The sequence below is a fragment of the Scyliorhinus canicula genome, chromosome 14 (genome assembly GCF_902713615.1).
Source record: "Scyliorhinus canicula chromosome 14, sScyCan1.1, whole genome shotgun sequence".
NCBI classification, from domain to species: domain Eukaryota; kingdom Metazoa; phylum Chordata; class Chondrichthyes; order Carcharhiniformes; family Scyliorhinidae; genus Scyliorhinus; species Scyliorhinus canicula.
In genome coordinates this window covers 42,230,522-42,256,812 of record NC_052159.1, presented here as the reverse complement: position 1 = coordinate 42,256,812, position 26,291 = coordinate 42,230,522, and the positions used below count along the sequence as shown (strand labels likewise).

Genomic DNA, 26,291 nt, shown 5'->3' with positions numbered 1-26,291 from the left:
TATTATTATTCAGTCAGTTATGGAATTTATATCCACAGCCATCTTTGGCTTGTATGTCCATTTTTTTTAAACCACGGGTCTTAGTTAAGAGTTCAGTATGTTCGTATGTAATTTGGCATTTTCCCCATTGACATGACACCTATAGTTTCTTGCTTTCTGTTCTCTTCCCCACCCCTCTTGAAAAGTGGTGTTACATTTGCAGCTTTCCAATCCGCTGGGACATTTCCAGAATCTAGGGAATTTTGGAAGAATACAGTCATTGCAGCATCCGGTTTCGGGCCATCAGGTCCAGGGGGCCTGGCAGCCCTTGATCCCTTTAGTTTTCCCGGTACTTTTTCTCTAGTGATTGTGATTATTTTACGTTCCTCCCTCCCTTTTGCCTCTTAATCTTCTGCACTATTAGGATACACTGTGTCTCTCCTACTTTGAAGGTACATACAAAATACTTGTTCAAAGTCCTTGTCATTTTCGTGTTTCCCATTAGGAATTTGCCAGTCTCGTCCCCTCAGGACCAATGCTCACTCTTGCTGCTCTTTTCTTTTGATAAACCTGTCGAAGCTTTTAGTGTACTTTTTTATATTTCCTGCTAGTTTTATGTCATACTCCAATTTCTCCCTCTCTTTAGTTATCCATTGCTGATTTTCCCCCATCTTTTGGGCTATCACCGACCGTCGGAGATTTGTACATCTTTATTTTCAATTTTTAACTTTGTTAGTTAGCTATGTGTGGTGCACCATTTTCAATGTCTTTCTCAATGGAATATATATTTGAGAGTTGTGAAGTATCTTCTTAAATGTCCATCACTGCTTCTAGTTTGTCTCGCTTTTTAACCTATTTTCCATTATATTTTGGCTAACTCCTGTCTTCATACCTTTGTAATTTCCTTTATTTAAGTTTAACACACTAGTCTCAGATCAAAGTTCTCACCCTGAAACTGATTGTGAAATGTTACCATATAATGACCACCTCGGGTCCTTCACTAGAGGTCATTAATTAATTGTCTAGCATAACTTGTTCCCTGGTAGGTTCCAGAACATATTGTTCTAAGAAATTGTCCCAAATACACTTTCTGAACTCCTCCTTCAGGCCACTTCTCCTAATTTGATTCATCCACTCTATGGAGTTTAAAATTGCCCATGATTATTACAATTCCTTTCTTACAAGCCCCATTATTTTTTTGATTTATACTCTGTCCTACAGTCAAGCAGAATTAAAAACGCCCACTCTTTGGTGGAATTGTGACTTTTAGATCTCAGAATTCTGCCCTTTTTTTAAAAAAAAATCTGTCCTCAACTTGGCCTGGCAACTGTTACTCAGACCTTCCCTCTTCAATCTACTGCCAATTTTGATGTGACTTTTACCCGCTTTCTGTGTTTGGGGGATGTAAAGGGCACAACAGTAGCTGCTGCTCTCGTATTTAGTTTGCAGAGGGTCTTCCTGCTCTGAGCCATCTTCAAAATGCCATCTATTCTGTTTGAGTCACTATGACTGGAGAGTGGGAAGAGCAGGGGCAAGGTGAGGGAGACTGGGGCCAAGAGTTGATGCTAAGGGTGAGACAGGAGCGAAGTTGATCCGAGTCAAGCAGGCTATCCAAGGTAGTAGAAAATATACATGCAGAATTTGTTGCAAATGTCAGTCTTTAATTTTTTTTCAAAAGAATCTTGTACCATGACAGCCCAATCTGAATTTTCTGTTATGGATCCGCATCCACCTTTTTGTATGTCCAAAGCTCTGTTATCGTTTGTACTGGGAACAAAGCCCACGTTAAATTTAATAGGTATATCTAGATGAAGTCGTAACGTGCTGTTAAGCAGCCCATTTTTAGCTCTGCTGCTCAGCTCATAACTGTATAAACAGACATTTGTTGTTTTATAAAGGTAAACATGCATTTCAAGAGTCTTAATAACTTTCAAGGAAGGCAGGAACTGAGCCGAGGACTGGGATCAGGGTTGGGCCCTGACAGCAACTTCCCTATCAATTTTTTTTTTTTTTAAATGATTTTTATTCAAATTTTTCAACAACAAATTTTCTCCCAACAATAAAAGAAACAAAACAGAAACAAAAGCCCCCCCCCCCATACAAAGCAATAAATTAACAACACACAGAAACCCTCTAAAGCCGGACACGCCCAGAACATATGGGTGTGGTTTGCTGGGCCTCCCAGACACCTCCCAAACCTGTCCTCACCCCCAAAGAATCGGCTCAACCTGGTCCCAGTCATATGCGCCCTATGCAGCACCTTCAGCTGAATTAAGCTGAGCCGAGCGCAATTAGAGGACAAATTCACCCTCCCCAGGGTGTCTGCCCACGTCCCCTCATCGATCTCCTCCCCGAGCTCCTCCTCCCACTTCACTTTCAGCTCCTCCACCGAGGCCTCCTCCCCCTCCTGCATCACCTGATAAATTGCCGAGATCCTACCCTCACCGACCCACGTCCCCGAGAGCACCCTATCCTGCACCCTCCTTGGCGGCAGTAGCGGAAACTCCGCCACCTGCCACCTAACAAACGCCCTAACCTGCATATACCTGAAAGTATTCCCAGGGGGAAGACCCCACTTCCCCTCCAACTCCTCTAAAGTCGCAAACTTCCCGTTGAGGAAGAGGTCCCCCATCTGCCTGATGCCTGTCCTATGCCAACTCAAAAACCACCATCTATTCTCCCTGGTGGAAACCGATGGTTGCCCCGTATCAGGGTCCAGATTAAGGCCTTCACTTCCCCCCTATGCCGCCTCCACTGGCCCCAAATTTTGAGGGAAGCCACCACTACTGGACTCGTGGACTACCTTGCCGGGAGGAGTGGGAGCAGGGCCGTCACCAGTGCCTCCAAACCCGTGCCCACACAGGACGCCACCTCCATCCTCTTCCATGCGCCACCCTCCCCCTCCATCACCCACCTACAGATCATCGCCACATTTGCAGCCCAGTAGTACCGACACAGTTTGGGCAACGCCAAACCACCTACCTCCCTGCCTCGCTCCAAGAATACCCTCCTCACTCTCGGAGCCTTCTGCGCCCACACGAACCCCAGAATACTCTTATTCACCCTCCTAAAAATAGCCTTCGGGATCAAGATGGGGAGACACTGGAAGAGAAACAAAAACCTCGGGAGCACCGTCATCTTAACCGACTGGACCCTGCCCGCCAAGGAGAGTGGCAACACATCCCACCTCCTGAACTACTCCTCCATCTGTTCCACCAGCCTCAAAAAGTTTAGCCTATGAAGGGCCCCCCAGCTCCTGGCTATCTGGACACCCAGATATCTAAAGCTCCCCTCCGCCCTCTTCAACGGGAGCTCTCCTATCTCCCTCTCCTGGTCCCCCAAGTGCAGCACAAACAGCTCACTCTTTCCCACATTGAGCTTATAGCCCGAAAAACCCCAAAACTCCCCAAGTATCCTCAACATCTCCTGCATCCCCCGCCGGATCCGCAATGTACAGCAGTAAATCATCCGCGTACAATGACAGCCGGTGCGCCCCCCCCCCCCCCCCCCCCCCCCGCTGCCGCCGCACAATCCCCCTCCAGGTCTTCGAATCCCTCAGCGCCATGGCCAGGGGCTCAATTGCTAACGCGAAGAGCAGGGGAGACTGCCACGTCCCCTGGGACAACCGAAAATCCTCCGACCTCCTCCCGTTTGTCACCGCGCTCGCTACCGGAGCACTATACAGCAGCTTCACCCACCTAATGAATCCCTCACCAAACCCAAATCTCCTCAGCACCTCCCACAGGTAGCTCCACTCCACCTTATCGAAGGCCTTCTCTGCATCCATCGATGCTACTATTTCCGCCGCCGACATCATTATAACATTAAGTAGCCACTGCACATTGACATTTAGCTGCCTCCCCTTCACAAACCCCGTCTGATCCTCATGGATAACCAGCAGGACCACATCTTCCACCCTCCTGGACAGTATCTTAGCCAACAACTTTCCGTCTACGTTGAGGAGCGAGATCGGCCTGTAAGACCCACACTGGAGGGGCTCCTTATCCCGCTTCAGAATCAGTGAAATTATTGCCCTGGACATAGTTGGGGGCAAAGCCCACCCCTCCCTCGCCTCATTCAGGGTCCTCACTAACAACGGGCCCAGCAGGTCTGAGAACTTCTTATAAAACTCCACCGGAAACCCATCAGGTCCCGGTGCCTTCCCTGTCTGTATGCTCCCCAGCGCCTCGATCAGCTCCTCCAACTCGATTGGGGCCCTCAGCCCCTCAACCCGCTCCTCCTCCACTCTTGGGAACTCCAGTTTGTCCAGAAAGCGGTCCATCCCGCCCCCCTCCCTAGGGGGCACCAACCGGTACAGCTCCTCGTAGAAGCACCTGAACACCCCATTAATGTCCCTAGCACCCCGCACCAGGTTCCCTCCTCCATCCCTAACTCCCCCTATCTCTCTCGCTGCCTCCCGCTTCCGGAGCTGGTGGGCCAGCATCCGACTTGCCTTCTCCCCGTACTCCTATACCGCCCCCTGTGCCCTCCTCCACTGCGCCTCCGCCTTACGGGTAGTCAGTATATCGAACTCCGCTTGGAGTCTACGACGCTTCCTCAAAAGCCCCTCGTCCAGGACATCCGCATACCTCCTGTCCACCCTTACCATTTCTTCCACCAACCTCTTCCTCTCAGCCCTCTCACCCCTTTCCCTGTGTGCCCGAATAGATATCAGCTCCCCTCTAACCACCGCCTTCAACGCTTTCCAGACCATCCCAACTTGCACCTCCCCATTATCATTAGCTTCCAAATACCCCTCTATGCACCTACGGACCCGCCCACATACTTCCTCCTCTGACAGAAGTCCCACATCTAGCCTCCACAGCGGGCGTTGATCTTTCCCCTCCCCCAGCTCCAGGTCCACCAAATGCGGAGTGTGGTCCGATATGACTATCGCCGAATACTCCGCCCCCACCACTCTCTGGAATAGCGCCCTGCTGAGTACAAAAAAATCAATCCAGGAATAAGCCTTGTGGACATGGGAGAAAAAGGAGAACTCCCTACCTCCTGGCCTCAAAAACCTCCAAGGATCTATCCCTCCCATCTGATCGATAAACCCCCTCAGCACTGTGGCCGCCGCAGGCCTCTTGCCCGTCTTAGACCTCGAACGATCCAGAGCTGGGTCCAGCACCGTATTGAAATCCCCTCCCAAAACAAAGCCCCCCGACTCCAGGTCCGGAATCCGGCTCAACATTCTCCGCATGAAACCTGCATCGTCCCAATTGGGGGCGTACACATTAACCAGAACCACCCACTCCCCTTGAAGCCTACCACTCACCATTACGTATCTGCCACAGCTATCCGCCACCACACTCAACGCCACAAACGACAAGCTCTTACCAACTAAAATCGGCACCCCTCGATTCTTCGCATCTAGCCCTGAGTGAAACACCTGCCCAACCCAACCTCTTCTCAGCCTCACCTGGTCCGCCACCTTAAGGTGCGTCTCCTGGGGCATGGCTACGTCCGCACCCAACCCCTTCAAGTGCGCCAAGACCTGGGACCGCTTCACTGGCCCATTCAGCCCCCTCACGTCCCATGTGACCAGCCGAATCGGGGGAGTTCTCCCCCGCCCTCTGCGCCGGTCAGCCATGACTCTCCCTTGGCTCACCGGCGCAGAAAGAAAACGGCAAAACCCCCCCAGGCCCGTTCCCCACGGTAGTAGACCCTCCTCCCAACTGCCCCCATCGCCAGCAGTTCCCCTTCAGCCCCTCCAGCAGCAACCCGGTACCTCCCCCCTATTTCCCCCCCCCCCCAGCTGCGTAATCCCTTCCATCGTACTTCCATAAGTCAGCCGACTCCTGCTGACCCTGGCTGCTCCCGCCACCCCAATGACCCTCCCCAGTGCAACACAACCAAGTTTGTGTAGGGCCCCCCAGCTCCTGGACTCCCAGGTACCTAAAGCTCCTCTCCGCCCTTTTTAGTGGGAGCCTACCAATCCCCTCCTGGTCCCCCGGGTGCACGACGAACAGCACGCTCTTACCCAGGTTGAGCTTATACCCTGAGAAGTCCTCAAATTCCCTGAGAATCCTCATCACCTCCGGCATTCCCCCCACTGGGTCCGCCACATATAGCAATAAGTCATCCGCATAAAGCGACACTCGGTGCTCCTCCCCACCCCGCACAAGTCCCCTCCAGTTCCTCGACTCCCTCAACGCCATGGCCAGGGGTTCGATCGCCAATGCAAAGAGCAAGGGGGACAAGGGACACCCCTGTCTCGTCCCTCGGTATAACCAAAAGTACTCCGATCTCCTCCCAGTGCCGGTCCCGCCCACTGCTCCTCCAGCGCGGGAAGAAAGCCCGCACTTCCATCTCAGACCCTGCCCCCCCGACCCAACACACGGGGAAAAGACCCAACGGGCCCGCGAACAGCTCCCCAGCCCTCCACCAGCGATAAAACAAGAAAGCACCAAAATGAATAAATAAGAGCCCCAAAAACGCAAAAAATCAACAACAAAAAAGGGCAAAAAGACATTAACAACCACAACCAGAAAAACGAAAGGATACCACGGAGGGTAAAGCCTCCGGACTATGTACATCAGTCCTCAGTTCGAGTCCAACTTCTCTGCCTGGACGAAGGCCCAGGCATCCTCTGGGGAATCGAAGTAGAGCTGATGGTCTTTGTAAGTGACCCAGAGGCATGCTGGCTGTAACAGGCCAAACTTCACCCCCTTGTGAAGCACTGCCTTTGTCCGATTAAAACCAGCCCTTCTCTTTGCCACCTCCGCACTCCAGTCCTGATAAATCTGAATCTCTGCATTCTCCCACTTGCTGCTCCTCTCCTTCTTTGCCCATCTCAGCACACACTCACGGTCAATGAAGTGGTGAAGACGGACCAGCACCGCCCTGGGCGGCTCATTCGGCTTGGGCTTCCTCATCAGCACTCGATGGGCACCCTCCAGTTCCAAGGGCCCCTAGAATGACCCTGCGCCCATGAGCGAGTTCAACATCACAGCCACATAGGCCACCAAGTCCGAACCTTCCAGCCCCTCCAGGAGGCCCAGGATCCGCAAGTTCTTCCGACGGGAGCGATTCTCCATCTCCTCCCGCCTCGCTTGCTATTTCTTGTGGAGTGCCTCGTGCGACTCCACCTTCACTGCCAGGCCTAGGATTTTGTCCTCGCTCTCCGAGGCCTTTTGCCGTAGCTCCCGGATCTTGGCACCCTGGGCCGTCTGAGTCGCCATGAGCTTGTCCAGCGAGGCCTTACGCAGTTCCAAAAGCTCAGCCTTCAGCTCTCTGAAGCAGCTCCTGCTGCTCCTGCGCCCACTGCTGCCACACTGCCGGCTCCCCGCCCGCCACCATCTTGTTTCTCCTGCCTCGCACCTTTCTCTGCTCCAAAGCCGATTTTTTTAACGGCTCCGCTCCTGGTCCAGTTCATCCACCGGCAGAAAAGCGCAGTGGATGTGTTCCCACACCGGAAAAAGTCCAACCAGCACCACAACGGGCCCTTAAAAGAGCCCAAAAGACCGAAAATAGCGGGAGCTACCGAACGTACGGCTTAGCTCCGCATCACCGCAACCGGAAGTCCCCCCTATCAAATATTTTATAAAGTTTTAAGATTGCTGTTGAGGAATTGGGGTTGTTACTGCTCGTATCCTAGTCAGATGCGTTTGTCACATACAGACAGGCTGGAAAGGGGGATTTGCTGGTTGCCACCGCCTCTTAATTCATTCTTTAGCTAACCACTATTTACTTGGTGGCCAAGCGCTTGATAGCAAGGTTGTACACGACCATAACGAATTGTTACACAAGTTCTGCAGAGTATGATACGGCTTCTCCAGCATCGTCCAAGCAGCGTATGTGCCCCTTAAGCTGCCCAATAGTCTGCTGGATGGCATTTTGTTTGGCACTATGACTCTAAGTATATGCATGCTACCTACATGAGCTGAGTTATAGAATCATGAATTAAAGAGCAAAGAAAATTACAACACAGGAACAGGCCCTTCGGCCCTCCCAGCCTGTGCCGATCCAGATCCTTTATCCAAACCTGTCTCCTATTTTCCAAGGTCTACTTCCCTCTGTTCCCGCCCGTTCATATACCTGTCCAGATGCATCTTAAATGATGCTATCGTGCCCGCCTCTACCACCTCCAATACCAATAGCGAGCTCATCACCCAGTAGCCACACTTTGGTTTCTCATGGTGGTACAAATGCTAATGTTACAGCAGACTGGCACAGAAAAAAAAGTCAGAACTGCTGCCAGGATAGTGGGTGCTGACCATTGCAATATGTTGAGTATGGTCGCAAACCAGCTGGATGCTGAGGGAGTGGAACCTTTTGTAGCTGCAGTATGTCTCTGAATTTTGTGCAGTTACTGAAAAGTGACAATTATACTAATTAGTTTCATTAGTGTCACGCGTAGGCTTACATTAACACAGCAATGAAGTTATTGTGAAAATCCCCTAGTCGCCACAATCTGGTGCCTGTTCGGGTACGCTGAGGGAGAATTCAGAATGTCCAATTCACCTAACAAGCACATCTTTCAGGACTTGTGGGAGGGAACTCCGCGGAGCACCAGGAGGAAACACATGCAGACACTGGGTGAACGTGCAGACTCCGCACAGACAGTGACACCTACCGGGAATCAAACACGGATCCCTGGTGCTGTGAAGCAACAGCGCTAACCACTGTGCTATGCACTCAATAGCACCCTGAATCATGGCTGAAGCCTGCGTTCCTGGCAAAGCTGTGTGCTCACTCTGCTGTTCCTCTCTGTAAAGAGACCATAATGTATTCCCATCTCTTTGCATATAGAGTGTGAATACCTCCCTTATACAACAGTGGATGCTACAAGCTGCTGCGACTGTGGTGGTGGTGGAGGGAATAAGTATTTGTGGACGGGGTGCCTATCAAGTGAGCTGCTTTGACCTGGATGGTGTCAGGCCTCTTGTGTTGTTGGGAGTTGCACTCATCCGGACAATCAGAGAGTTTTCCATCACGTACCTGGAGTCGAAAGCTATCACCATTGACAGCATGACTAATTTTCCTGTCACCTACAACTTCCCCAATTATGCCTCCCACATTAAGTCTTAATCATTAATATATACAACAAACATCAAAGGCCCCAAGACTGAAACCTGTGGAACACCACTGGAAACCATTTTCCATTGGCAAAAACACCCCTTCATTTCCTGTCATTGAGTCAGTTTTAGATCCAATCTGTCACCCTCCACTGTATTCCATGAGATCTCACTTTTCTGTCTAGTCAGCTGTGTGGACCTTGTCAGTGTCTTACTGAAATTCATGTGACAATATCCATTGCACTACCTTTATTAATGCTCCTTGTTACTTCCTCAAAAAAATCTATCAAGTTAGTAAAACATGACCTTCCCCTAACACCATGCTGACTATCATTGATGCACCTGTGCTTTTCTAAGTGACACTTTATCATGCCTTTCAGAATTGTTTCCAATAGGCCTATTGTTTTCTAACTCATCCCTCCCACCCTTTTTAAATAATGGTACAACATTTACAGACCTCCAATCATTTAGGATCTTTCCTGATCTATTGAGGATTGGAAAGTGACCTTTAGAGCTTCTGCTATTTCCTCCCTAGCTTCCTTCAACAGCCTGGGACACAATCTGTCTGGCCCTGGTGATTTATCTGGATGCCAGTCCCTCCACTACTTCCCTCTCACTATGCTTATTGTATCTAATATTTCACACGCCTCTTCTTTAACTAGAATGTCTGCATCATCCCTTTCCTTCGTGAAGACAAAGTACTCATTGGGAACCCTGCAAATCAGTTGTGGGTTGATTCAGAAGATATCATGATCAACTCTCATAGGACATTCCTTTTCCTTAGTTATTCCCTTGCTCTTAATGTTTTGGTAAAGCATCTTAGGATTTTCATTGCGTTTATCTGCCAATATTTTTTCGGGTGCACTCATGCTTTCCTAATTTCCTTTTTTAATTTACCCCTGTACTTTCTATACCCCTCGAGGCTTTCTACAGTATTAAATATTTTGTGTCTGTCATAAATTTTCTTTTTGGTTTATCTTGGCCTGTTCTGGTTGACCCAGAGAATCAATGGTTTGGTTGAGTGGGAAGTGAAGTGGCAGGCGGAATTCAATCTGGAAAAGTGTGAGGTAATGCATTTGGGGAGGGAAAACCAAGCAAGGGAATACTCAATAAATGGGATGATATTGAGAGGCGCTGAGGAAGTGAGAGACCTAGGAGTGCATGTCCACAAGTCCTTGAAGTTGGCAGGACAGGCGGTCAAGAAATAATAGATACAGTAAGCATAGTGGCAGGACAGGCGGTCAAGAAAACATGTGGAATGCTTTCCTTTCTTGGGCGAGATAATGAATTTTGTGTACAGTGTTGGTCACTGCATTCCAGGAAGGATATAATTGCTCTGGAGAGAGTGCAGAGGATATTTACAAGAATGCTGTCCGGGCTTGGATATTGCAGGGATCGTGGGCTACATAAATAGAGGTAAAGAGTGCAAAAACAGGAATGCATCTTTATACAGTTCAGACAAAGCGGCAACTAGAGTATTGGACAAACTAGGGTTGTTTTCCTTGGAATAGAGGTGTACGAAATTATGAAGGGCCTAGATACGGCAGACAGGAAAACTTTGTTTCCCCTAGTTGAGGAGTCAATTACCAGGGGGCATAGATTTAAAATAAAAGGATTAGCGGGGACATGAGGAAAATTATTTTCACCAGAGGGTGGTGGGCTTCTGGAATTCACTGTCCAAATTGGTGGTTGAGGCTGAAACCCAAAACGTAGCTGAATCTGTATCTAAAGCATTGTAACCTGCAAGGCAATGGACAAGGTGCTGGAATATGAGATTAAAATGGGCAGCTAGTTTATTTTTTCTCTTTTTTTTGTGACCATGGAGACACAATGGGCTGAATAGCCTCTTTCTGCACCATAACCTTTCTATGGTTCCTCCGTGAGGAACAATGTGTGTGACATCTCCATTTGACTATGGGGGTCCTCACTGAAATCTGTCACCTGTTGCAGGCAGTCTTGCATGACGCTATTGCCAATGACTGGAAAGAGGCGGTAGCCTTCAACTACTTGAAAGACAGGCTAGCAAAGCACATGGGATCTTGGGCTACATACATAGAGGTATTGAGTGCAGAAACAGGAATGCACTTTAGTATTACATCAAATTCTAGTCACCATGATTTAGAAAGAACGTGAAGGACCTTGAGAGTGTGCAGAGGAGAGTCACGTTTGAGGGGAGATCTGATAAATTATTACAAGATTATAACATAATTGGATAAAGTAGGGAAAGAAAATCTGTTCCCACAAACTGATGGTAAAAGAACTAGCGGACTCAGATTTAAGGTTTTGGACAAGGGAAGCAGCAAGGGGATATGCGAGAACCTTTTTATGCAGCAAGTGGTAATGGCCTGAAATTCATTGCCTGCAAGAGTGGTGGAAGCAGAGATGATTAGATGATTGATGATTTTAAAAAAGAAGCTAGATAGGTACTTGAGGGAAATAGGCTTGCAAGAATAAAATGGAGGATTAGGACTAACTGCGTTGTTCTGCAGAGAGCCCATGTGGAATGGATGGGCTGAATTGCCACTCCCCATGTGTGTCCCCCTCCTTAAAAAAAAAATAGTGGTCACTTGTTACTGTCCCTGATACTTTAGAAGCATAATACTGTTTATCTTTCCTTCCAAGGTATAGATTCATGTAACTTGTCCTCATAATTATTTTCCTTACAAAATAGTCTATATGTTAAACGTCTGGCGCCCAATTGCTGAACTACATTCCCTGCTGAAGGAGGGTGGAAGGTATTGGATCTATTATTTGACAACATCATCGTGCAAGAGTCGGCTAAGTCGTGCTGAGCTGCAGTTGACTGCTACAAAGAAAACTAGATACCAGCAGCTGCAGGTAATTCGAATATTGAAACAAATTAAATTGAAAATATATGTAATATTTTCAAGTGAGTTAATTTCATGTAAATTGAACAAAAATGGAAGCGTCCAATTAAAACCAATAAACCTGTAATATTTGTTGCCAGCGTAACTGGAGATTTCTCAGTTCATATGTTTACATTTTGTTAAAATTAGAAAACTGCTTAAATCAGTTAAGCAGAATAGATTTTGGACAGGCAAATGTGAAATGATAAAATAAGTAATTCAGTGGATTGCAAACATGAAGGCTTGGTGCACACGATATTGGCAGGCCCAATTCAGCTAAACGTTATAAAGTTCCTAATTGATTGTAATTAAGTAGTTGATCCACTTAATATTGTGGTCAAAGTATTTATTATCTGTTTAGACCATATCCTGAGAACTGATTCAGTTCTGGCCACTGTATCTCCGATAAATGATGTCTAGTGTCAGGGAGGATGGGTGGGCACCAAAATTGGCAGCCTGCCTGCCGTGTTTAAATAGATCATAAAGAGTCAATCAAAATTGTTACTAAGCCAGTTGACCCTTATGATACGCTTTGCATGTCATAACATTTTTGGTGTAGGTAGATGGTGGGAGCCCACTTAAAATAATTTTGTCAAAGAGTGGGAAGAAAATGGGGGTTCTATCTTCAGGGCTGCTAAGTGGATCGGGGGGAAGCTCCTTGACGATGGAACTCTATCCTGACCTTTCTTTCTACCCATCAGCAGCTTTCAACCCACAATTCCACCTGCCCAAACCCTCCCTACCCAGACTGCCTGGCTGCAGGGTCCATGGGCTTTCCTTCTCCTCTTGCAGTCCCAACAGCGACCACTTGATGCTGGAAGCAGCCAGCTAATCAGATTGGTCAGCAGTCCAGACGACAGGACTTCTCCCCAGTGAAGTCAGGAATTCCCTCTTGGCCCTTGTTTAGCCCATCTGCAGTGCATTATGGCACCCTGTACTCAATCCCTGGTCATTCCAGATTTGAAAGATGGTATTTACAGCCCGGGTCACTGTCCGTGTGGAGTTTGCACATTCTCCCCGTGTTTGCATGGGTCTCTTCCCCCACAACCCAAAATTGTGCAGGTTAGGTGGATTGTCCACGCTAAATTGTCTCATTTCCCTTAATTGGGGAAAAAAAGAATTGGGTACTCTAAATGTATTTATTTTTTTTAAAAGATAGTATTTGAGAGACAATCTTGTCAAACAGTGTTGTCCACTAGAAATTTGAGCAGTCACACCATTGAGATACGCACAAATTTCATAGGAAAATGTTAAACCTACGCTCTTAAGGTACTTTGCTCTAAGCATGTGCCATCATTCAATAAACAAAGATGAAAAGCGCTCAACGAATAAAAGATATTGGGTGGGATTCTCACCTACCTGGCGGGGGGGTCCCGGCGCCGAAGAGTGGCGTGAACCACTCCGGCGTCAGGACGCCCCAAAGTTGCGGAATCCTCCGCACTTAGGTGCTAGGCTGGCCCCGGAGTGGTTTGCGCCGCATCAGCCAGCGGGGGAGGGGTTTGGCGCCACAACAACAGGTGCCGAAGGGCCTCTGCCGGCCGCCGTGAGTTGGCACATGCGTGAGCGTGCCAACATGTGCTGGCGTCATCCCAGCGCATGTACAGGTGGGGGGTTCATCTCCGCGTCGGCCATGGCGGAGGATCACAGCAGCCGACGCGGAGGAATAGAGTGCCCCCACCGCACAGGCCCACCCGCAGATTGGTGGGCCCCGATTGCGGGCCAGGCCACCGTGGGGGGGCACCTCCCGGGGCCAGATGATTCTCTTCTCTCTCTTCCCCCCCCCCCCCCGAGAACCCTGGAGCCAGCCTGCACCACCATGTCCCGCCAGTAAGTATCTACTCTACGCCGGCGGGACTGGCAAAAAACAGGCGGCCACTCAGTCTATCGCAGGCCGGAGAATCGCCGGGGGGCCGCTACCAGCGCGGCATGATTCCCACCCCCACCAAATCCCCGGCGCCAGAGAATTTAGCAGCTGGCGGGGGGAGGATTCACTTTCATATTTGCTCCGAATGAAAAGTGTCCCTGTGGAAACCCACATTGATTCTAATTATAATCCAATGCCAAAATATTGGTGATGTCGGAAATCGTAAAACAAGAAATGCTAGAAATACTCCAACGGTCTGGCAGCATCCGTGGAGAGAAGATTTTTAACTTACCAGATTGTGACCATTTATCAAGAACTGGCAACTTGACCCTAATTACATCTGCCTTTCTTTGGGATATTCTTTATTCGAGTTCTGCACAGGCTGCCTCCATCACCTGTTTCTGCAGTACATTAATGACATCTGTTCTCAATCCAAACTAGTAAATTTCATAATTTTGCCTCTAACCTTCACTCCTCCCTCACCTTCGCATGGTCCATCTCTGACTCTTCCTTTCCCTTCCTTGAATCTTTCGTCTCCATTTCCATGTCTAAGCTAACAACCAATATTTGCTATAAGTCCTCATTTCCACAGCTACTTTCATTAGACTTGATTGAGTAAAGCTTCAAGAGTAGGACAAGGGGCCACAGGTTCATAGGAGCAGTGAGTGGATCATTCAGCCCGTCGAGCCTACGTCGCCAATTCAGTTAGATCATGGTGGATCATCTACCTCAACACCAATTGTCCCCGCTATCCCCCTATCCCTTGATGTTATTAGTATCCAGAAATCTTTCAACTTCTGACTTGAACATGTTCAAAGATTGATCTCCACATCCTTCTTGGATAGAGAATTCCAAAGATTCACTGCTCTGAGTGAAGAAATTCCTCTTCATCTTAGTCTTAAATGGCCTGCCCCTTATTCTGAAACTCTGCCGCCTGGTTCTATACTCGCCAGCCAAGGGAAAGACCCTATCTACAACTACCCTGTCACGCCCTGTAAGAATTTTGTAAGTTTCAATGAGATCACCTCTCATTTTTTCAAACTCGAGAGAATATAGGCCCAGTTTCCTCAATCTCTTTCCATATAACAATCCCAGCGATCAAGTGTAGTGAAACTCCTCTATAACAAGTGTATCCTTCCTTAGATATGGAAACCAAAGCTGTACACAATACTCCAGTTGGTTGCACCTGCCTTTCCCAGTTCAAACCAGTAAAAGACAAATTTAGAACAATGTCAAGAAGTTTCCGTTGACACAGAGCAATCAATGTATGGGACAGACTTCTAATTGGAGCAGAAGACCTGCAAATCCTCAATTCATTTAAGAGCTAATGAATGACGCAATGGGAAATTTATGACCATTTTGGATGGCAGAAATTAAATGTGACAATTTCTTTAACTGTAAATATCTTGATATCTTACAATGCATTTTGTTCCTCCTTTTAGCCATCTCTCAAAGTTTTGGAACAACTCTACCAACCTAGGCAGGCAGTGACCTATAGCATGCTCCTTGATCCATCCTTTGGAACTGTCTGCAGAGAGGTGGACCTAGCAGGATATGTGATCCACATTTTGGGAAAATCAGGTATCATTCAGTGGGAACTGCTTTGCCAGGTTCAAAGTTTGGGACTGGCGATGGCCATTTGGCTCCACAGAGCACATATATATACATGCCCTGTCATGATCTTTATTCTGTAAGGCGTCATTTGGTTATATAAAGCAGCTTTCAAGGTTGACCAGAACCATAGAAATAGAACCATGGGAAATCAATGCTGTAGAAAAAGGACATTTGGCCCATTGTGTCTGTGCCGGCCAAAAATGAGAAAAAAGAAACTAGCCGCTCATTTTAATTGCATTTTCCAGGATTTTTCATTTTATCTGCCAGTATTTTTTTGTATCCTCTATTTGGGGTATCTGCACTAAGGGCTGGTTTAGCACAGTGGGCTAAACAGCTGGCTTGTAATGCAGAACCAGGCAGCAGCGCGGGTTCAATTCCCATACCTGCCTCCTTGAACAGGCGCCAGAATATGGTGACTAGGGGCTTTCACAGTAACTTCACAGAAGCCTACTTGTGACAATAAGCGATTACTATTATTATTATTGCTCTCCTAATTTCCATTTTTACTTCACCCCTGTACTTTCTGTATCCCTCGAGGCTTTGTACAGTATTAAGTCTTTTGTGACGGTCATAAGCTTTCTTTTTCTGCTTTATCTTGGCCTATATGCATCTGGATAACCCAGGGGTGGCACAGTAGCACAGTGGTTAGCACTGCTGCCTTACAGCGTCAGGGACCCAGTTTCGATTCTGGCTTTGGGTGACTATGTGTGGAGTTTGCACGTTTCCCCCACATCCACATTGGTTTCCTCCGGGTGCTCTGATTTCCTCCCACAGCCCAAAGATCTGCGTGTTAGATGGATTGGCCATGATCAATGCACAGGGACAGGGCGGGAGAGTGGACAGAGGTCAAGTGCTCCTTTTGAGGGTCGGTGTAGAGTTGATGGGCCAAATGGCTGCCTCCTGCACCGTAGGGATTCTATAGCTCTTGATTTGGCAGTACCACTCTTTTCCTTTGTGGGGACATGTCTACACTGTGCCTGTAGAATTTCACCTTTGAATAACAGTTTTTCCTTTTTTTTCTTTTTCTCTTTTTTTTCTATAAATTTAGATTACCCAATTATTTTTTTCCAATTAAGGGGCAATTTAGCGTGGCTAATCCACCTACTCTGCACATTTTTGTGTTGGGGCTAAACCCACACAGACATGGGGAGAATGTGCAAACTCCACGCGGACAATGACCCAGAGCTGGGATTGAACCTGGGACCTCAGCGCTGTGAGGCAGCTGTGCTAACCACTAGGCCACCGTGCTGCCCGATAGTTTTACCTTTTAATAGCTGTATCCAGTCCAGTATTGCCAGCTCATCTCTCAGCATTGTAAAATTTGCCTTACTCCGATTTAGAACTTTTACCCCTGTTCTATCTTTGTCCTTGTCCATAATGATGCTAAATCTAACTCTTATTAAGGTCAAAGTCGCCACTGCTAGCTCATCCACGTGCCCAGCTTCATTTCCTGTTGACTAAATCTAGAATTAATCATGGAATTTACAGTGCAGAAGGAGGCCATTTGGCCCATCACTGACCCTTGGAAAGAGCACCCCACTTAAGCACACACCTCCACCCTACACCCATAACCCCACCAACCTTTTTATTTTGGATACTAAGTAATATGTCATGGCCAATCCACCTAACCTGCACATCTTTGGACTGTGGAAGGAAACCGGGGCACTCGGAGGAAACTAACGCAGACATGGGGAGAATGTGCAGACTCCGCACAGACAGTGACCCAAGCCAGGAATCGAACCTGGGACCCTGGAGATGTGAAGCGACAGTACTACTGTGCCACCCGGAATTGGTTCCCTCTCATTGGCCTCATTATGTGCTGGCTAAAAAAGTTCTCTTGACTGCATTTTTAAAAAATTGTACGCCCTCTGCCCTTCACATTGTTCATATCCCAGTTGATATTAGGGTAGTTGAAGTCCCCAACGATTATTGCCCTATCGGTTATTGGTTATGCACTCCGAGATCTGTCTATGTTGTTGCTCTTTTAACTCCCTTCCACTATTTGAGGCTCGATAGTACAGTCCCAGCAGTGTGGCTGCTCCTTTTTATTTCCGAGCTCAACCCATGTTGCCTCATTTGATGCTTCATTTAGTATATCATTACTCCTCACAGCTGTAATTGATTCTTTAATCAATAATGCTCGATCCCACCGTTTTTTATCCCCCTCCCTTTCCTGCCTGAAAACTGTGGGCGCGATTCTCCCATGCCGTGTCGTATGGGAGCGGCTGTCCGGAAATGGCAGAGTCCTGCCGGCGCCGTTCACCCCTGCTCGCAGCCAATGGGAACTCTGCGCGTAGGGTCAGGGGGCGGCCTGTGGGGCGGGGAAAAGCGCTCTTTCACCGGGGGGGTGCCTCCGATGGGGTCTGACCCGCGATCGGGGCCCACCAATTGGTGGGCCGGCCTCTCCAGCCCCGGCCCTATTTTATTACACGGCCGGCCCCTGAACCCCTACGCCATGTTGCGTCGGGGCCGGCGCGCTGAGGAAGTCCCCATGCCCTTCATCTTTCATTTATAGACACTTGGGAGCCTTCCGCCCTCGAAATGATTTCCTTAAATCTAAGAAGGCTAAGGGGTGACCTAATTGAGGTGTACAAAATTATGAGAGGCCTAGATAGGAAAACCGAGGGCGAGATTCTGTGTTTGGGAGACTATGTTTTCTCGCCTGATCTGAACTGCAACAGACTTGAACTCCCAGGAAGTGATTCCCAATCCCTCGCCATGCAAATTTACGCACAGCGAGGATTGAGGGTTGCGCTGCCCAACTGTGCATGCGCGGGTTGGCGCAGCGCCCATTTGGCGCCAGGAAGGGAGGCTGGAGAGACGTGAACCGCTCCAGCACTACTGTCCGCGCCCACGATGGTGTTCACGACGGCGTGAACACTCTGTCTCCATTTCGAAAAATCGTGCCCTGTATATCCAGGAATGTTGAGTTGCCATTTTGCCCCACCTTAAGCCAAGTTTCCACTATAATGATGATGATAGACTACCATGTGTCCATCTGTGCCTCAGCTCAAGAGCTTTATTTACTATGTTCCTTGCATTTACATGGCTGAATTAAAATTAAACTTGTTTCTGGAGTTTCCAAATTCCCATCAAAATAGAATAAATGCTGTTTCTGTTTTCAGGTTTCGGTAAGTCAAGAGAAATCCCAGATAATCTGGTCATGGGGTTGAATTGCGATGCGAGGAGGGTGGCTAGCTGTGGGACCTCGCCTTCAGGCAACCCGCTCAAAATGATGGCCCGGTAGCAGGATTCCCTCAGGAGTCTCTCAATCCTCTCTGTGCATAAATTTGCATGGCTGTTGCTGTAAGCCAGCCAGTCCAAACTACTGGCACCTATGTTAAAATGGTGTGGTCCAGGAGCTGCACACTGTCATCTTCCAAGGCCAGCTGCAACTTCCCCACTCAAAGTTAGTAGCCATGTACTCATCTGCCTTCTACTCTCTGGCAAGAGAGAATTAAATGTAATCGCTCTCTTTAAACGGAGAGCTGCAGTGGCCTGCCTTGTGCACCAGTGAATAGAAAGTTGCAAGATGTTGCAAATATCCCCAGCTACAGGCTGGAAGGAACCCATAAATAAAAGTCCCAGAAAGGGTTACTTTCGCAGCCACTGACAATGCTGTTCTTGCCCTGCTCAGAGTTGTGACTGCAGCAGATTGCAAATTTCAGTGAGAATGTCTTTACTGAAGGACAAATGACTAAAGTAAGGAGACATGAGGAAACACCTTTTTACACAGAGGGTGGTGGCTGTCTGGAATTCGCTCCTTGAGTTGCTGCTGGAAGCAGAGACCCTAAATTCTTTTTAAAAGTGCTTGGATCTGCACCTTAAATGCAGTAAACTTCTGGGCTGTGAGCTATGTGCAGGAAGATGGGATTAGAAAGGGTAACTGGATGTTTTTGGGTCAGGATAGGCAAGATGGGCTGAATGGCCCCCTTCTGTGATATACTGTGTGTTCATTCTCCCAGTCGTAGGTCAGTCAAAAGGGAATGCCTATTATTGCACCCATGTAAGAGAGCAACTGGTTTGTGCTGAATCCTTGAAATCAAGACAAGGTTCTTCACCTATTACACCATTTCCTGTAGACTTCAGCTGCTTTAAAGAACTCAACGAAGCACCAAACACTTGAGGCAGCACGGTGGTGCAGTGGTTAGCACTGCTGTCTCACGCCGCCGAGGTCCCAAGTTCGATCCCGGCTCTGGGTCACTGTCCGTGTGGAACAAAGAAAAGTACAGCACAGAAACAGGCCCTTTGGCCCTCCAAGCCTGCGCTGACCATGCAGCCCGTCTAAGCTAAAATATTCTACACTTCCGGGGTCCATATTCCTCTATTCCCATCCTATTTGTCAAGATGCCCCTTAAACGTCACTATCGTCCCTGCTTCCGCCACCTCCTCCGGCAGCGAGTTCCAGGCACCCACTACCCTCTGTGTGTATATATATATATATATATATATTAAAAAAACTTGCCTCGCACCTTAAACCGATGCCCCCTAGTAATTGACCCCTCTACCCTGGGGAAAAAGTCTCTGACTATCCACTCTGCCTATGCCCCTCATAATTTTGTAGACCTCTAACAGGTCGTCCCTCAACTTTCTTCGTTCCAGTGAGAACAAACCAAGTTTATTCAACCTCTCCTCATAGCTAGTGCCCTCCATACCAGGCAACATCCTGATAAACCTCTTCTGCACCCTCTCTAAAGCCTCCACATCCGTCTGGTAATGTGGCGACCAGAATTGAACACTATCTCCAAGTGTGACCTAACTAAGGTTCTATACAGCTGCAACATGACTTGCCAATTTTATACTCAATGCCCCGACCAATGAAGGCAAGCATGCCATATGCCTTCTTGACTACCTTCTCCACCTGTGTTGCCCCTTTCAGTGACCTTTGGAGTTTGCACATTCTCCCCGTGTTTGCATGGGTTTCGTCCCCACAGCCCGAAGATGTGCAGAGTAGGTGGATTGGCCACGCTAAAATTGCCCCTTAATTGGAAAAAATGAATTGGATACTCTAAATTTATAATAAATAAATAAATAAAAAAGCGCCAAACACTTGTTCACTCATTGCAACAACTAGTAGCAATCAATCAGCAACTGCACTGAAAGTGGTTGATGAATAATGCTTGTGAGGGTGGTCTTCCTGCTGCTGAGTGTATGTTTTGCTGTTCAAGCTTAAGAGAGGGTGTTGGCTGGTACATTGAACTTCAAAATCGCAGCACTGGTGTCAGTCGTCTTAGGAGTGATGTTATGATCTGCCTGGTCTACAAACCTCTGTGGCACTCACTGCATGTTAATACCCATATCAATGTCGTGTCTGAACAACTTATACCAGAAGTGTGTGAGAACACTGGGTACCATTTTGGACCTCTAAGGATACTCATAGTGTCCAAACAAGAGTGACACCTCATTTAGGTGGTGAAAGGTTCTCGGAGGTGAATTAAGGGAGCATTATGGTGCTGATTTGTCTTACCTTTTATACCATTTTGCAGGTCCACCTACAACTCTGTACCTGGCTGATGAAAATCAGAATCTGGTAGCTGTGAAAGTTTGGACAGGTTTAAATCAGCTAGCTTTGGAAGATATCGTCAAGCCAGGTATCTTAATTGTTGCAAGCAACTTACAGTGTACATTGGATAGCTGCATGGGTATTCCTATACTTTTCACAGGGGATCTTTCCAGCCTTTCTGCTAATCCAAAAGAAGGACATCTTCGGGAAAAGTACACTCAACTAAAAAATTCTGTGCAGGTAAAGTATTTGAAAATTACTATATTTGATACAGTAATCTGGTAATAAAATAAGATATTTTCCATATTAAGCCTATTTATCGTTTCAAACTGACTTAAACTGAAATGTTCATCAGCACAAATCTCCTGCCATATTAGTGTTAACAGAGATTTATAAGATGCAGCAAGCATGTTAAGCCCTATCAATGCTAATACTTCATCCTGACTATACTAAAACTATTTTACATAGGGCAAAACCTTTCTTTATTTATAAATTCAGAGTACCCAATTCTTTTTTCCCAATTAAGGGGCAATTTAGCGTGGCCTGCACATCTTTTTGGGTTGTGCGGGTGAGATCGAACCAGGGTCCTCGGCGCCAGGAGGCAGCAGTGCTAACCACTGCACCACCGTGCCGCCCTTCGTAGGGCGAACCTTGATGTACTTTGTTCCAAAAGCATTCTCTTTTCTATTGATGATCAAAACAGCAATATTAAAACTGGAATGGTTTTGGCTTTGCAGTATTCCAAACCAAAATTGATTTGCACAGTATTGGGTGTTTTCTTTTTGTAAGCCTTTACACCAACAGAGGTGAGACTATCCAAGACTTTAAACATTTCTACCGAATGGCTTTATTAACGGGTTTACAAATAGAGATAAATATAACCTTTACGTCAACAGTACAATTCAAAACTTGAATTCCCGATTCTTCTGATTTTACAGAAAAGTTAATTCTCTGCCCATGTCTAGAGTTATCAGGTGTTAACAGTTTCTCATTCTTCTCATTTGTCACATTCTTCTGCTCTAACTCATGCACTGATCACTGGTTGCTTTAGTGAACAGTCTTGTACCATTCTTAAACCTCTCGGTAATTTTCCATTTTTTTCTTGCCGGTGGTTCCACAGACTGATGCTACCAAACAGTACCTGGTGGTTAAAATGGTCTCACAATGTCCCAAAAGATGTGCTTGTTAGGTGAATTGGACATTCTGAATTTTCCCTCAGTGTACCCGAACAGGCACTGCAGTGTGGGGACTGGGGGATTTTCACAGTAACTTCATTGCAGTGTTAATGTAAGCCTATTTGTGACATTAATAAAGATTATTATTATTATGTCTTTCGAGACTTGCTTATCTGTAGCCTTCAATATAGACATAACAGTGCTTTTCCTAGATATGCCCTTTTCAACAAAACTCTACTTCATTAGTAGGTAATCCATTTAGGTGAAGTCGAAAAATCCTTCTAAATGTCTAGGAGTTTCATATTTAAGGTAGAAATATGCGCACTTGTACAAGGGAACACGGGGGGGATATGGGATAAGTGAGACTGAATATAACATAACAAATTCCTTTCCATACTATTACACTGCAATAAATGATGGTATTTGGCTTTACATTTTAAACATTGATCATTCTTTTTAAATAAGAGGGATTTTTTAATGAAAGATTCATCAGATAGCATCACTGACAAAGTTTACTATCTTAACTTGTTTTTTTACTGGACAGAGTGGATACACATACAAAACAAAAATTATATTTCCCCTTAATCTTACAGCAACAATTTTCATTTGTACAATCCATTTACTGTTAACATACTGCACAGATAAGAGGGAGAAATGATGCTGAGTCAGGAAGGAGTGGGGATCAGAAGCTTGATCGAAGAGATGAGGTTTGAAGATCTAGGGGCTGCACCATCACTGGGAGCATCAAAGGGAAGTGGGGGCTTGCACAAAAAGACACATCAATAGTTTGTTCAGAGAGGGGGTGAATATAATGCCAAATTTGCACAAGTGGATTGGAATGAGACCAACAAGCTCAAACCTCTTTGAAACAGCTATATAAAGCGTAGTAACTGAAGGGGTGATGTTTTCAATTTACCATTCATGGTTTGATAAATCTACGTCACTTTCACCAAGTTCATCTATTCAGATTTTATACTCTTACCCCACAGACATTAGCATATACTCTAGACTGAGTACTTTGTGGTATCTGACTCCGTGAGTGAAGTTGACTGCCAGTGTGCAAAGCTTTTTAAAAATAAATTTAGTGTACCCAATTAATTTTTTCCAATTAAGGGGCAAATTAGTGTGACCAATCCACCTAGCCTGCACATCTTTGGGTTGTGGAGGCAAAATCCACACAAACACGGGGAGAATGTGCAAACTCCATACGGACAGTGACCCAGAGCCGGAATCGAACCTGGGACTTCGGCGCCGTGAGGCTGCAATGCTAACCCACTGCGCCACTGTGCTGCCCTCGGTGTGCAAAACTGACAACAGATTGACAAACCGTTTTATTCCCGGCCCAATTATCTTTTCCATTGAGAAGGTTCCAATTCACAATTGACTAACTGCCTGTTTTGTGCTGACGGACATTGACCTGTTCCACCCCCATCATCTTTTGGATTAAACCAAACCTGCCTGCTTCAGTTGGTGGAAACAAAATCCTCTGGCACCATTAGAAGATATGGGATTGTGTTTCAGATTTTTAAACTTTATTCTTTAATAGGCTATATCAGAATTCTCATTTAACTTTGATAATCAAGTTCTATGTCCCTGGATTTTTTTATATTTGATTTTCCAATTAAGGGGCAATTTAGCATGAGCAATCCACCTACCCTGCACATCTTTGAGTTGCGGGGGCGAGATCCACGCAGGAATGGGGAGAATGTGCAAACTCCACACGGACAGTGACCCGGGGCCGTAAGACAGCAGTGCTAACCGCTGCGCCACCGTGCCACCCTGTCACTGGTTTTTATTGCTAAATATTACCGTACTGCTTTGACACTTGCATCAGGAAACGGTTTCTGATTTTCGTATTTTCTGATTAAGATTTTTCCCTCACTCTGCAGGAACAGAGAATCTGATCATTCATTTATTTGTGGGACCTTCAATGCAGAAGTTAGCTGCCGCTTTTACCTACACAAATAGTCATAAAGTCCCTACAGTGGAGGAGACCATTCGGCCCTTATAAGTCTACACCAACCCTCGGAAAGAGCACCCTACCCAGGCCCACTCCCCCACCCTATTCCCGTAACCCCAATTAACCTGCACATTTGGACTATGGGAGGAAACCGGAGCACCCGGAGGAAACACACAAAGACACTGGGAGAACTGTATGGGAGCACACAGTCACCCAAAGCCGGAACTGAACCCGGATCCCTGGTGCTGTAATGCAGCAGTGTTAACCACTGTGCTGCCCTATCAAAACTTGTTGGAGTGCTTTGAGGGTCTGAAAATGCAAGCTTTATTACAAAAGTGATTTAATTTAGCATCAGTGAGCTGAAAAGTGTTCTTTAAGTGGCTGGTGGAGTTTGACTGACACCCCTGGCATTGCTGGCAGTTGATGTGACTTTATTTTTAACAAATTTACTTACCACGTCAGTGAAGAGATAATTTCAAATGTATTAACATGTAAATTGCTATTGTGATTAAATGTATAAATACTTTCAGCACTTTGAGTTACACAAATAAAACCACATTAAAATAATTTGCTCTAATACTAATCCCATAATTTGCATATCTATCACCACCTTTGAAAGTTTGGTACTGCAGTTATAAAGTTTTTCAGTTTATTAGCATGTGCGTTCTTAACGTCTTACTTTAGAATCTACAGAATTTTATCAAGGACACTAAGGAAAAGGTGATGACTATGCTTGAAACAATCAATACTCCAAGGTCTTCCAGAGATTTCAGTGCTGACCTACTTGCTCCTAGCCAAAGGAAGTCCAACTCTGTTCCAGTTAATAGCACTGAGGTATGTGTACATGCATTCAACTAAAATAGTAGATTTTACTTTGATAAATAATTTGTTTTATTTGCTAGATTTTCCTTATAAACAAGCAGATAAACATTTTTGTACAATGAAACAAAATCATTTCTGTGATCAGCATTTCCACCATCTATTTGGAGCGAGATAGATTTATTCCAAGGGAACATTATGACTATTTGGATAGTTGCCGTAGTCCATATTGGAACGAATGACATAGATAAGAACAGGGAGGCAGTCTTACAAAGAACATTCCAGAGGGCAGCATGGTGGCGCAGTGGTTAGCACTGCTGCCTCACGATGCCGAGGGCCTGGGTTTAATTCTGTCCCAGATCACTGTCCGTGTGGGGGTTGTACATTCTCCCCATGTCTGCATGGGTCTCACCCCCACAACCCAAAGATGTGCTGGGTAGGTGGATTGGCCACACTAAATTGCCCCTTAATTGGAAAAAAAAGAATTGGGTACTCTAAATTTTAACAAAACAAAGAACATTACAGCACAGGATCAAACCCTTCAGCCCACTAAGCCTGCGCCTCTCCAGATTCCTTGTTTAGACCTACTGCCTATTGCCCAAACAATCCACACCCCTCCATTCTTCGCCCATTTGTGTGTCTTATCAAGATCCTAAACGTTGCTAATATGCCTACTTCTACCACCTCCACTGGCAACGTATTTCAGGCACCCACCACCCTCTGCAAGTAAAATCTGCCCCGCACCTCTCCCCTAAACTTTCCCCCTCTCACCTTGAACCTGTGCCCCCTTGTAATTGCGTCTTACACCCTGGAAAAAAGCTTCTGACTATTCACCCTGTCAAAGCCTCTCATAATTTTGCCACCTCAGTCAGGTCTCTCACAGGTGCCTGTGTCTTTCCAACTAAAGCAATCCGAGTTTATTTAACCTCTCCTCATAGCTAAACCCTCCAGACCAGGCAACATCTTGGTAAACCTTCTTTGCACTCTCTCCAAAGTATCCACGTCGTTCTGGTAGTGTGGCGACTAGAACTGCCTGCAATATTCTAAATGTGGCCTAACTAAAGTTTTATACAACTGTAACATGACCTGCCAACTCTTGGACTCAATGCCCCAGCTAATGAAGGCAAGCATGCCTTCTGGCTTCTTCACCATCTTATCCACCTGCATGGTCACTTTCATGGAACTATGGACATGAATGCCCAGATCCCTCTGTATGTCAATGCTCCTAAAGGTTCTGCCATTTACTGTATAATTCACACAAGAATTTGATCTTCCAAAATACATCACCTCCCATTTGTACAGATTGAACTCCCATCTGCCATTTCTCTGCCCAACTCTTCAATCTATCTATATTCTGCTGTATTCTCTGATAGTCCCCTTCACTATCTGCAACTCCATCTATCTTAGTGTTATCTGCAAACATGACCTTCCCTGCACAAAACAATGTTGGCTATCAGTAACAAGTCCATTCACTTCCAAATGTGAATAAA

General features: G+C 46.5%; 1 protein-coding gene across 5 annotated transcripts in view; it reads left to right on the top strand.

The window, feature by feature from the left end:
* brca2 (BRCA2 DNA repair associated) overlaps nucleotides 1-26,291 on the top strand; it is a 131,382-nt gene that overhangs the window by 99,935 nt on the left and 5,156 nt on the right. For 4 of the 5 annotated variants that reach the window (XM_038818061.1, XM_038818059.1, XM_038818057.1 and 1 more), the window contains 4 exons: nucleotides 11,671-11,837; nucleotides 15,173-15,311; nucleotides 20,831-21,087; nucleotides 24,667-24,816. In XM_038818061.1, coding sequence (XP_038673989.1) covers nucleotides 11,671-11,837; nucleotides 15,173-15,311; nucleotides 20,831-21,087; nucleotides 24,667-24,816 — 713 coding nt within the window. The remainder of the gene's footprint in view (nucleotides 1-11,670; nucleotides 11,838-15,172; nucleotides 15,312-20,830; nucleotides 21,088-24,666; nucleotides 24,817-26,291) is intronic. The other variant, XM_038818060.1, reaches the window with a different exon arrangement.